Source organism: Oratosquilla oratoria, chromosome 4 (genome assembly GCF_046742065.1).
Source record: "Oratosquilla oratoria isolate Oo_2021 chromosome 4, ASM4674206v1, whole genome shotgun sequence".
Classification (NCBI taxonomy): domain Eukaryota; kingdom Metazoa; phylum Arthropoda; class Malacostraca; order Stomatopoda; family Squillidae; genus Oratosquilla; species Oratosquilla oratoria.
Window position 1 is genome coordinate 72649690 of NC_134780.1, and position 13689 is coordinate 72663378.

Genomic DNA, 13689 nt, shown 5'->3' on the forward strand with positions numbered 1-13689 from the left:
CATTTTGCACATAATGGAATCACAGATGACGCCAAGAAGAAAAATTCTTTATTAGTTTCGTTAGGAAGTGAAACTTGTAGTACCTTAGCCTCCCTGAGTTCGCCTGATTTACCTATTGTAAAGAACTACAGTGATTTAGTGAACCTTTTAGAATCACATTATAAGGTTAAACCTAGCTATCATCGGAGTTAATCAGATTTCAGAAGAGAAAGAAAAAATCTGATGAAAGTTTAAGAGACTTGTATGCTGACTTAAAAAATCTAGCCAAGGATTGTAGTTTTGGTACTTTATTTGATGCACGAGTGAGAGACCAATTATTTATGGCTGTGGATGCTGAAGTGTATTTCCCAAACTTGGTGGCTGAGAATTTGGATTTGCAAACCATGTCTTCCACGGACACTTTAGGATTTTAAATTTTGAAAAAGGCTTTTGTTGGGGAAAAGCTCCCGACTACTGAAGTGAAGAAATTGGAGGTTAGTTCTGAATATTTCAATAGTCAGAAAAAAGAAGGTTGTAAGCATTGTGGGTATCCACACAAAAGTGAGAACTGTCGTTTTTCACATTTAAAATGTTCAGTATGTAACACGAAGGGACACCTCAAAAGAGTGTGCCATTTTGATAAGACTTTTTCTGGTAAATACACAGGTTCTCAAGGTAAACCTCACAGTGCCCAGAAAGGATCTTTTGGAAAATTGAACAAAAACAAGAGGTTGGATAAAAAGAAAACTAATATGGTTTATGAGGAAATTTCTCAGGAAGAGAGAGATACTGGTAGTGATGATAATCAGTTGTTACATTTAATGGAGGTGCTAAGATAAGAGGGAGGGTGGAGGGGTGTGGAGTGTATTCAGGGATGGAATGGGTGGAAATGATTTTATGCCTTTTTCTTTTTGGCTACCCCCCTTGTAAGGGGGAAAAAGCCTTGGTATATGTATGTATGTACATTTAATGGATAGACCTTGCCTTCCAGAAGTGGTTGGTGTTAATTTTTCACATGAACCTGTATACAGTGTTGTAGGTAATGTTTTGCCAGTGAGAAATAAAGTTGATATTATCATTGAAGGTCATAATGTGCCTTATGAGATTGACTGTGGAGCCAGTGTGTCTACCATAACCTTGCATTGGGTTAAGAAATTGAATTTAACTTTGGAGCCTAGTGATAAAATTTTAAAGGCTTATGGTAATAATGATTTGCAGGTTTTGGGTAAGGTTTGTGCAAATGTGTTTTATAATGGTCACAATGTATTTCAAAGTTTGTATGTAGTTGAGTCTAATAACTCAAATTTATGTGGAAGAGATTTAATGCCTAAAATTGGTATTGCACTCACAGGTATAGAGGAAAGAGTTAATGTTTTGGATTCCAAGGTACAATTAGATAATTTTTCAGCTGATTCTAGATTGCCAATTTCATGTGTTGCAGCAAAGGTACTAAAGAGCAGTGCTGTGCCTAGTTGGAAAAAAGCAAGGCCTGTGCCCTACCACTACAGAAAATTAGTAGAAGATGCTTTAGATGAGTTAGTTGATAACAATATTATTGAACCAGTAAATTCTAGTACTTGGGCAGCTCCAATTGTTCCAGTGTTAAAAGCTGACAAAAAGTCAATGCATATTTGTGTAGATTTCAAGGAATTAAACAAAAGTATTTCATGTGACCAGTACACTCTGCCTAAGGTTGATGAAATCCTTGCTGTTGTTGGTAAAAGCAAGATATTTTCAAAAATTGATTTAAAGGATGCTTATTTACAGGTGCCAGTAGATGATGAAAGTCAAGAATTGTTAGTTATTAATACTCATAAAGGTCTTTTTAAATATAAAAGATTACCCTTTGGTCTTGCATCATCTCCTGCCATTTTCCAAAGATTGATATCCCAGTTATTGATGGATATAGATGGAGTAGTTGCCTTCTTGGATGATATATTTGTTTGTGGCGAGACTAAAGAGGAGCATGATAAGAGATTACCTACATAAAGTGTTGAAGGTTTTTCATAAACATAATGTTGCTATTAACAAAAAAAAAAACTGTTCTGAATACCAGCTCCTTAGAATACTTAGGCTATATCATTTCAGGTGATGGCATAAAACCTTCACCAAGGAAACTTGCTGCTATTTTAGAAGCACCCATACCAAGGTCTGTAGGTGAAGTTCAATCATTTTTGGGTCTAGTAACTTATTATTGTAGGTTTGTGAGAAAATTTTCAAGTGTATTAGCTCCACTGTATGATTTACTGAAGATGCAAAATTTAAGTGGTCTTCTGTTGAAGCAAATGCATTTATTACTGTTAAGGAAGAGTTAGCCAAATCTGATTTACTTGCCAATTTTGATGGTGGGCATGATGTTATTGTTGAGGTAGATGCTTCACCAGTTGGAGTAGGATGTGTGTTAATACAAGAAATTAATGGTTGTTCACGACCAGTTTATTTTGCAAGTAAGAAGCTGTCTGCCGCTGAGCTAAATTATTCTCAATTGGACAAAGAAGCTCTTGGGTTAGTGTATGCTGTAACTAAGTTTAAGTATTTTTTGCTTGGCCGTAAGTTTGTGATCCGTACAGATCACAAACCTCTACTTGGTTTATTTGGTAAAGACAAACAGATTCCTGTCAATGCAAATGCGTGAGTACAGCATTGGGCATTATTATTATTCCAGTATGATTACAATTTATGTTTTAAGTCTGGCAAAGAAAATGTTGTGGCAGATGCCCTGAGCCGTTTGCCTGTGTCAGATTCTGTTTTAGACTCACATACACCTGCTGAGTAAGTGAATCTTGTTGAAAATTTGGAAGATCAAAATATTTCCTATGAAAGGGTTAAGGTTATGACAAAGAGTGACCCTGTTTTGAGTAAAGTGTTTCAGTGTGTTAAATTTGGTTGGGTATCTGATCCTGTTATTTCTGAATATGCAGCAGTTAAAGCAGATTTAAGTATATATGAAGATGTGTTGCTATTTAGGAATAGAGTTGTTATACCAACTGAGTTAAGAGGTAGTGTACTTTCACAGCTGCATGTAGGCCATAATGGTATCAGCACTATGAAGGCTGAAGCCAGAAATTGGATATGGTGGCCTAAGTTAGACCAAGATATATCAGAAGCAACTAAAGCCTGTTCAACTTGTTTTAAAAAAATTTCAAGGTTCTCAGTAAGTTACCTTATCTTGGACTGAGACGGGTAAGTCTTGGTGTAGACTCCATATGGACTATGCAGGTCCAATCAATGAAAATTATTTTTTAGTGATTGTAGATTCACACTCTAAATTTATGGATGTTCATGTAACAAAGTCTACAACATCTACAGTAACAATTTCTATGTTGAGAAAAACTTTTTGTAATTTTGGGTTACCTGACATTGTGGTTTCAGATAATGCTTCATCTTTTGTATCTGAGGAAATGGAGACTTTCTTTAAAAAGAATGGAATTATACATATGACTCCTGCCCCTTATAACCCATCATCTAATGGTTTAGCTGAGAGGGCTGCAAAAACTTTCAAGGAAGGATTAAGTAAATTTAAGGAAGGTGATATACGAACCAGAGTCTGTAGATTTTTATATAATTATAGACATTCAATCCATTGTTCCACAGGTAAAGCTCCAGCTGAGCTAATGTTTAACAGAAACTTTAGAGGTATTATTGAGAAAATTAAACCACAAAATAAGAAGGAAAGGGTTTTGGAAAAAAGAGTGCAAGTTTGAGAAGTCTGAATATAAGATTGATGATGCTGTTTTTGTAAAGAATTATGGCAAAGGTTATTCATGGTTGGAAGGGAAAGTAATTGAAGTTCTAGGTGTGAGGAATTACAAGGTTATGTTAAAGGATTTTGGTAACATTGTTTGGAAAAGACATTCTGATCAACTAATGCCTAGATATACACCAACTGTTCCCAGTGATGACACTGTACCTAAAGATAACTCATGTAGCAGTAAATCCTTTGTGCCTATGTCTTTTTCAGGTCAAGGACACTGTCCTTCTAGTTCAGAAGTAATTGATAAGGATGATGGAAATTATTCTATAAATGTTGATAATTTTGATAGTCCTGTTAATGTACCAGGTCCACAACCTGTGAGAAGGTCTAGCAGAGTTGTGAAACCACCTGATAGATTGAATCTCTAATTTTGGTGTTGTAATGTCTTCATTATGAAGATTAATGTTTCAGTTATGTTCCTATTGATACTCCTTTTTCAATAAGGGAAAAGGGATGTGGTAAATTGAGATTAATTGTATTATTGCATTATTCTTATTTTACTTTGTGTTGATGTATAAGAATTGTATACTTGGGCTGTAGGTTCCTTACATACCGTGTGATTCTCATATGTTTAATACTCTGAAATATGTTTTGATGCTCTATAGCATCTGTTGGTATTGTTTATATGTTTGGATCCTTGTAGACGTCTTTTCTTTTTGTTCAGGTACTTATACTATGGCGTCAATCTTTGCTTGTTTACGTTTGTCTGCTGAGCTCTCAATAAAGAGCAAACTTGGTTCCTGTTTTTTCTCTCAGCAACCTCAGCCATACTGCAACACTATCCCCCACACTCTATGCATCCACAATATATCCACACCCAACACCTCAATAATACAAATCACTTCTTATGCAGACAACAATTACATGCATACCCTGTAACACAGACACAGCTGTAGAAATACTACAATTATACCTTGACTTTCTCAACATCTGGTTCACTACAAACTCAAAATAGCACCAACCAAATCTACAGCCACACTTCTCACCAACTGGACAGTGGAACACAAATACATACCATGCCTCTAAATCAATAACACTCTTATACCACACACACATACACTCAAGATTCTTGGTGTATCAACGATACACCCAAGTCATTCAAACAACACATCACAAACATAAAGACTAAATGCACATCTAGATTTAGTGTGCTGAAATCAATTGCAGGGACATTTGGACAAAAGAAGGAAACTATTGGTACAGTATACAAAGCACACACTCAGTAATGAATTACGAGAGTCCTGTACAGCCCCTAATCTCACTAAGACACACCACAACACCCCACAGACCATACAAAACAAAACCCTAAAGACAATCACAGGATGCACAAACACAACACCTACAGACCTTTTACATCATGAAACAAAAGTCCTCAAAATGGATCACCTTGATATGAGAGGCACACAAACACTTGCTATAGCTTCCATAAACACAGCACACCCACTATACTGCATGGCAGAACCCCTACACATACCATGAAACATCAAAATAACACCGAAATACAGTCGTACCTCGGTAATCGACCGCCTCTATACTCGACCAAATCGGTGCTTGACCAAAAAATTCGAGTAGAAAATGCATCGGATCTCGAACAGATTTTCGGTACTCGACTAGCTCGAACAGCGGGTAAGCGTCAGTTCGACTCAGACCACCAGCGGAGTAAGACGTACGCAGTTTGTTCGAGGATTTCTTCCCAGATTTAAACTTTTTCGTGTTGCTCTAGCCCTTAATAATGGGTCCAAAGAAAGACAGTGATAAGGGGAAAATTGGTTTCGGTGTTCGAACAAATCGGTGCTCGACCACCTCAGAACGGATTATGGTCGAGTACCGAGGTACGACTGTACCTATATCACACACAAACACTCTTTTCTTCCTCCACAACCACCAGACACTAGCCTCCAGAAGCATATCCATAATCTGTGTAGTGATTGCATCTTGGGCAGTTTGAATCTATGGCCAGACAACAATATATCTTCCTTGAGTGACTTGTGGGCCAATCTGGAGGTCATTGTTAGGTTCCTGTGGGTTAATGGATTGATTGATTAATGGATTAGAAGAAACAATCCAGAAAACATAAACAAAACAAAAGCAAAATTTTCAGAGATATGGCCCCATGAATATAATTCTAATCATATATATTACCATTTGGTAAATACATTTAAGTAAATACTCACATATTCTAGGCAATACTGGTAATACAAAGTTATGAGTTATGGGCAAAACTGGTGGCTGTAATCAAATACTTGAGGTTGCAGGTTTTCTGCAAAAGAGAGGTAAGGCTACTTACAGATTGAATAATTAATTGATATACTTTGCACTATTTTGCAGATTTTGTTTTGGCTCATGCTAGGTGATTTATTTAGTTGAGAAGCTGATTTGTGACAAAATGGGGTATAGATTAATTGAAACCCCACTATGTTTAGTCTGTCCTTCAGCTGACTAAAAGTCTGGCATTAGCCAAAACATAATCTATGTAAAGCATCACCAAGTAAAGTTAACATGTCCAACTTAGCAACTGTACATACCAGTATTTGTCACTCAAAAGTTAATAATTCTTCAAATTACAAAACATTCCTCTTCTTTCAAATCTGTCTTTATTGTATATTTATACAAAGAAAAACATAATGTATCATTCTTCAAATACATAGACTCCAGATACTGAACTCCACACTTATTAACTTTTGGTTGTATAAACTTTATAAAAAGAAAATGTAAGCATTTGCTATGGTTTCTTAGTCACAATATTCTTTTTCATAGTAAATCACTTTGATTGGACAAATGACTGGCACTGACAGTGATAACTCAATGAGTGGTATACCATAAAAACAAGTTTGGTCCACAAACTTACTATTCTCAGTGTATGTTTTCTGTCATAATATCTAACAAGTTCATTTAAAATGAAATACAGTCATATAATTCTTGAACTTAAATCAATGAAACAACACCTGTCAATCCTTCAGACAGCACGTGATGAGAGCTGAAGTACTGTGCCATTTGGAACTGAACTACGAGTGGCAGTGAATTCATGTTGAAGTTTGGTCCAAATTCCATGACACATATTGATGAGACGTTGATCCTTTAGGTCATCTGGTAAATTTTGTGCCCAAGCAAATATGTGCCGAATCACTTGTGCAGATGTCTGTAGTAAAGAATATAACTTTAGTTACTTCAATAAATGCTTTCTATATATACTTTTTTTTTTACATCTGCCTCTTGCCTCTAACAAGACAAAATGATGTGTGGCACTAGTCTGTAAGAGCACCCCAAAACAGTCCCTAAAGCACTGGCTGCATGCTACTATGCAATTAATACTGCACAATAACATCCAGTCAATACCCCATTATGGGGGAATAGATAGATAGCCTTTTGCAAGGTGTACAATCTATTATTACCAAGATTAAGAGGATAGTAGTCATGGTTTCTAATGGAATGGTGGGGCTAGATACAATTTCCTCATTGTATCAGTAATACTACCAGTACATGCGTGAAAAAATTATTTTGGGTAAATGTGGGTATTATACACTACCCCACCTGTTTACAATTTGTGATAAAAATGGTTTGTGCCAAAAACTTGAATTCATTTACCCTGGAAATGGCCTATCAATTACAGGTATATTACCATGACATCCCTTTCTACATGCAGACATGGGAAGGAAGACTTTATCTTTTTCAACCAATTAGACACTATCCACAAAGATAAATGGTTAGGCATAGGAAAAGAACATAATTATCTATTTCACTTCTAACACATTTGTTCCTTTCATTCATTCCTGCTTAAACCATGTGAAAACTGCATCTATTTCTTCCCAAGTAATATTGCCAGTTCATCTTCAGTGCTGCCCTCTTATGAAACAGATTATCTTCTAAGTCAATACATAATTTTACAGCTTACTATGTAGCTCATACACTTTTTTATATATACAAAATCCTGACAATTTTTTATGGCTTCATTCACCCACAACAATCATTCACTATAATAAGCAGGCATTTTTCTATGACAGGTTTTGGACCCATGACACTGTAAAATGGAAAAATAACATGTAGCATGTATGGGATAAAGCTGTGCACTGAAACTGACCTGCTTTTTTCCAGCAGTGACACAGAAAAAGCCATCAAGTCTAAAGATCTCACATGCAATGCCTGAGCAATTTCAAATTACCACCTGAAACATCTCAGCCCACTAGCAATAAAAACCTTCACAGTTATCCTGGCCCATTCTTGGGCAGCTCCTCTATCTTGCAGGACTACTACAAGCAGGTACTTGTCACTGATTCCTGGGAAGGTGTTATTGAGAAGATTAAGAAGGGAACAGAGGTTGTAACTGGATAAGAATGGTGTGAGTTTAGGAAAGGAAGAGGATGCATAGATCAAATTCTTGTAGTAAGGTGGATATGCAAGAAATTTTCAACAAATGGAAGATGTCTTTTGGGCTTTTAAGATGATAAGATGTACAAGGAGTGAAGGTGGTGGTGGGTTGGAGGTAAGGTGAGAAGCTGAAGACCAGCACATTGCTCACAAACTTCACCCAAAAAGTATTGGAGTGGTTCAACAATAAAACATAATTTGAAAAAACAGCAAAGGTAGCAACAGATATAAAAAAGGTTTTTGACTCTGTCCATAGACATGTCTGATCAAACAAGATCATAGAAATAAAGATGCATAACAATGAGAAGATATGCTGACCAAAGCCTAAATGTCAGACAATGCAGGGTACCTCCACAGGTCTGTGCAGAGGGGGGGTGCCTGAGCACCTGCCCCTTTGCCCTGTGCCCCAAAAGTGCCCTTCACAAAAATATATAAAAATGAATGAAAAATTATTTCTCACAGGCTTTTTCCATTTTCTTACCATTCAGAAATTATAATGTGGAAAATGGTATTGCACCCTACCAGATAGTTGCCAAATACGGCATCACATTTTATCACACCAGCCACCCAGTAGCTTTCGACCCTTACTAGTGTTTATAATCAAACCAAAGCAATACAAACACATAGTGCTGCTGCCTGCTGGTCAGAGGTAAAGATTTTGGTAGTAAACCATGGTTCAAAGCTAACAGGCACTGTTATAGCACAGCAGATTGCACACTTAACCCCAACTTAGTAGTGAAGTTTACCTAAAAATAAGGTGACAGTGCAAGACAAGTAGTGTCAAAGCCGAACACGTGTTCTGCTGGCCAACTAGAAGATCAGCTGTTGTGCTAAAAAATTTCTAGGACCTAGGTGGTTGGAGTAAGTAAAAGAAAATGAAATTTACATGTTTGCTACTTAGCTTTTGAAGAGGCAATGCTGTTGGGAAAACACTTCTGCATGTATCTTGCCATAGCATTTTTTTAAATTTAAAACTTTGCAGACTTGGTCAATAATTTCTGATGTCGTCTAATGGTGTTTGAATTGCTATTTTTTATAGAAAGGTTTAGCTTTTCTGAATATTATTTTAGCGTACTTTCAATTGATGGTTTCAGTTCACATGACAGCTAAATTTTTATGTGAATAACTGCTCTGAAGATAGGATTAGGAGTCCTGCTACTTGTAGCTCTAAATGGGGACATTCCTAAAAAATAAAGTAAAGGCATAAGAGGGTCTGGGAGTTTTCCAACCAGTATCCTAAAGTTTGGGTCTTTTAATGAGCATGGATGTGGTACAGATGAGAGTAAAAGGGAAGAGATAGGCAGTATGTTTGTGAGAAGAAAGATGGATGTGCTGGCTTTGAGTGAAACTAAAATGAAAGGAAAAGGCAACTGTGAGTTTGGGAGTGTAGCTGGGAGATACTCAGGAGTGAAGAGGGGATGAGGGAGAGACGGGGTGGCTATACTAGTAAGTGAAGAGATAAGTAAGCGGGTAGTGGAGTGGAAGGAGGTTTCATCAAGGTTGATGTGGATGAAGGTGAAGCTAGGGAGATGTGGGTTTTTGTAAGAGCGTATGGGCCTGGTAGTGAGAATAGCGTAGAGGAAAGGGAGGCTTTTTGGGTAGATATGAGTCCATAGAGGGATTAGGGAAAAATGTCAATGTAGTTGTATTGGGAGACCTTAATGCTAGAGTAGGAAATGAACCAATAGACAGAGTGATTGGGAAGTATGGAGTTCCAGGTAAAAATTGTTGTGGAGAATTGATGGTGGAGATGTGTCTTGAAAGAGAGTTGATGATAGCAAATACAGTGTTTAGGAAGAAAGTCAAGCGTAAGTACACATGGGAGAGGGTGGTGGATGGAAGGGTGGCAGATAGAGTGTTAATGGACTGACCAGGAGTGTGGTATGATGAGTTAAGGATGTACATGTTCTAGGGGAAGAGAGTGGGGGAATATCAGATCATTTTCGGGTGGGTTTAGGACAGGTAGGGGTTGTGTAGATCAGATCTTTGTGGTAAGACAGATATATGAGAAAGCTATAGGAAAAGGTAAGGATGTTTTTTGGGCTTTTATGGATCTGGAAAAGGCTTATGACAGGGTAGACAGGAAGGCACTGTGGGAGGTACCGCAGATATATGGGATAGGAGGAGAGCTGTTAAGAGCAGTCAAGATTTTTTACGAGAGTAGTAGAGCCTGTATTAGGATTAGAAATGGAGAGTGAATGGTTTGAGGTAAAGGTGGGACTTCGTCAGGGATGTGTTATATTGCCCTGGCTGTTCAATTTTTACATGGATGGGGTGGTGCGAGAGGTGAATGTAAGGATAGTGGGTCAGGGGTTGGAGATGCTTAAAGAAAATGGAGAAAAAGTGGGAGGTGAGCCAGTTGTTGTTTGCTGACAACACTGCATTTGTAGCAGGATCAGAGGAGGGATTGAAGAAGTTAGTGGCAGAGTTTGAGGTGTGTGAAAGAAGGAAGCTGAAGATAAATGTGGGCAAAGGTAAGGTGATGAGATGTACAAGGGGAGAGAGTGACAGTGGGCTGGAAGTGAGCATTAAGGGTGAAAGACTGGAGGAATGTGGCAGGAAAGGGAGGAGTGGGGGAGGTAGAATGTAGATTGAGAGAAGTAAATGCTTTGGTGGATTAAAAAGTGTAATGAGAAATAGACATCTGGGAATGGATGCTAAGAGGAGGTTATATGAAGGAGTGATTGTGCCAACAGCACTGTATGGGGCAGACACATGGAACATGAGAGAGGAAGAAAGAAGGAGTTTGAATGTGTTTGAGATGAAATGTCTGAGAAGTATGATAGGGGTTACTAGGCTAGATAGAGTGAGAAATGAGAAGGTGAGGAGGAGAACAGGGGTGGAAAGGGAGTGGGGAGATAGGGTTGATGAAAGAGTATTAGGATGGTTTGGACACATGGAAAGAATGAGTGAAGAAAGATTAGTAAAAGAAGTGTGGAGGGCAGAAGTGGAAGGAGTGAATATGAGGGGACGTCCTAGGATGAGATGGATGGATGGGGTGAAAGGGGCATTACAAAAGAGAGGAATGTCTGTGGAGGAATGACGGGAGAGGACAGAAGATAGGAGTGAATGGAGAGGGGTTGTGCATAGATGATGCTGTGATGCATGAGGGGGAATGGGTGGGGGGGTGGGGGGGTGGGGAAGTATGTATGAGAAAAAATTTGACGCAGCCCAAAGGGATTTCTCCCCGTCTTCTCCTTTTCTACATGAAGTGGCCTTGCTGTGGGTGTGTTGTGTCTTGCGACAATGCTTCTGACCCAGGGCAGTGGACAGGATGCAGGGATGACCCGTCATCCAGGAGGTGCCAAGATAAGAGGGAGGGTGGAGGGGAGTGGAATATATAGGAAATGGAATGGGTGGGAGTGGTTTCTATGCCTTTTCCTTTTTGGCTATCCCCATGTACGGGGAAAAAGCCTTTGGTATATGTATTATTATTATCTGGACTGAATGCTTCTGCTTTTTTTCTAGAACAAAAGGAGATAGTTAATATGCCAAGGTCAGACAGAAGAAGAAAGGAGCAGGAAAGAGGAAGACATGAGGCAGCCAAAAACAGTAGATCTCTCTATGACTGGATCCAGCCTGGATCCAGTTTCAACAACACACCAGTCAAGTGAAAGTTCTAATGAAAACGTGGTGTCAAGTGTTACAGATCCACAAGAAGTGGAGACAAGCGACTCGTATAGTTCAGGGCAGGAGGCTACAACCAATGAGGTACAGTTGAGTGAAATAGCTGAAGAAAGTCCAGATGGCCTGGTACATGAAAAGTTTGCTACCGTAATCTGTATGGATTACGACATCCAACTGATCTCTCTCATGCTGTCACATATGGTCTAAGGTACGATTAGAATTTCATCAGATTCTGTGTTAATGCGGGTCCCTGTCAGCCAGTAATTTTGTACCCAAAGAAATCGGAGGGACGTTCTTTTCAAAAGAAGTGGTATGAGAAAAATTGTTGGCTAGAGTATTCTCCACAAACAGATTCAATGTTCTGCTTTAGTTGTTGGCTGTTTTTGAACTGTGGAAAATATAAAAACAGGTCAGTTTGGAAAGCGGATGACATAAATCACTGGAGAACGGCTTTGGAGAAGATAAAAAACCATGCAGCATCCGAGAGCCATATGCTGAGTATGATTCGATGGAAATCATTCGAAAAACAAACATTGGACACTGCTTTCCAAACTGCTGATCGTGAAACACAAGCTACTAAAGATAAATTGAGGCAAACGAACAGAAATTTTGTCCGGGTTGATCTCCATACCTGGCAAGGCAGAGTATGGCATTCAGGGGAGACAACGAAACCTGGTCCAGTGAAAATCGAGGTAACTTTCTTGAGCTTGTTGACCTGTTTGGCAAGTATGACAGTGTAATCAAGATGCATCTTGATTTCATAAAACAAAAACAAAAGGCACTGAATTTCAGACCCCAAGTATCTTTGCTATCTAACAAGACTCAAAACGACTTGATTAAGGTGTTGGCCATGATGGTGAGGAAAGAGATCATGAAAGAAATCAATGAAAGTAAAATCTTTTCAATCCTGATAGACGAAACAACTGATGTTTCACACACTGAGCAGTTATCCTTTTGTGTGAGGTATGTGCATGATTTCATGGTAAAGGAATGTTTTATACATTCAGTCTACAACTGGACTACATTTGGAAACAGTGGTTTTAACTCTTTTGGAAAAGAATAATATGAATATCGAAGATATAAGTGGACAGGGGTTTGATGGAGCGGTGAACATGAGTGGGCTATACTTGTACAAAGGTCTTCAATCATGGCTCCAGAAACGGAATCCCAAGGCTCTGTATGTGCACTGTAATGCACATTGTCTGAATCTGGTCCTGGCTGAAAGTACAAAATCAAGCATTCATTTCGTCAATTTCTTCAGTTTAGTGGAAAAAATGTATGCTTTTATCACAAACTCTTCGAAGCGGCATGCTGCTTTCATGGAGATTCAGAGAAAGATGAACCCAGAGCATCGTCCACTTAAGCTTCAGAAGCTGTCAGACACAATGGGCTTACTGGGAATCAGCCCCCAAAACTTTGAATGCAGTTATCAGATCCCTGCAACAGTCTCTGTCTTGCAATAGCTGTCCCTATTTTTCAAGAGACTGCATTACAACGGCTAAATCTCGATTTGTCAGCTTCCTACAAAATTGTGGAAGCAGTGCTACATAACATGAGGATGTTGAGAAACGAAGAGAAGTTCAAAGAAATTTTCAAGAAGACTAGAGATAAAGCTGAAACCATGGACATAAACAGTCAATCTATGGTCCCAGGACAAATGGCTGCACACTGTTGAGGTACAGTCACTTAAGTTGGTGCAAAACCTGTGTGAATTCTACGATATTGATGAAGTGGACAAACTCCAATCAGAACTGAAGGTTTTTCATCTGACATTCTCTTGTTCCTCACAGAATACAGTTGGCAGTATGTTTGGGACTCTGAAGGAGAACAACATTTAAGACATATTTCCAAATTTATCCAAACTATTGAAGACATATGCCACACTGCCTGTGACAAATGCTACTGTAGAGAGGTCTTTTTCCAAACTCAAGCTCGTGAAGACAAAGATTCGCAGTCTTTGTGGT

At 38.5% G+C, this 13689-nt stretch overlaps 1 protein-coding gene across 16 annotated transcripts in view; it reads right to left on the reverse strand.

Moving 5' to 3' along the window:
• Nucleotides 1–13689, reverse strand: part of LOC143024890 (uncharacterized) — a 330101-nt gene that overhangs the window by 165741 nt on the left and 150671 nt on the right. For 11 of the 16 annotated variants that reach the window (XM_076184280.1, XM_076184278.1, XM_076184273.1 and 8 more), the window contains one exon: nt 6311–6872. The exons of 2 other annotated variants lie outside the window; for them this stretch is intronic. In XM_076184280.1, coding sequence (XP_076040395.1) covers nt 6690–6872 — 183 coding nt within the window. In that variant the 3' untranslated portion in view covers nt 6311–6689. Of the gene's footprint in view, nt 1–2119; nt 5994–6310; nt 6873–13689 lie in introns of those variants that run through there. 3 more of the 16 variants (XR_012966321.1, XR_012966322.1, XM_076184267.1) reach the window with 2 other exon arrangements.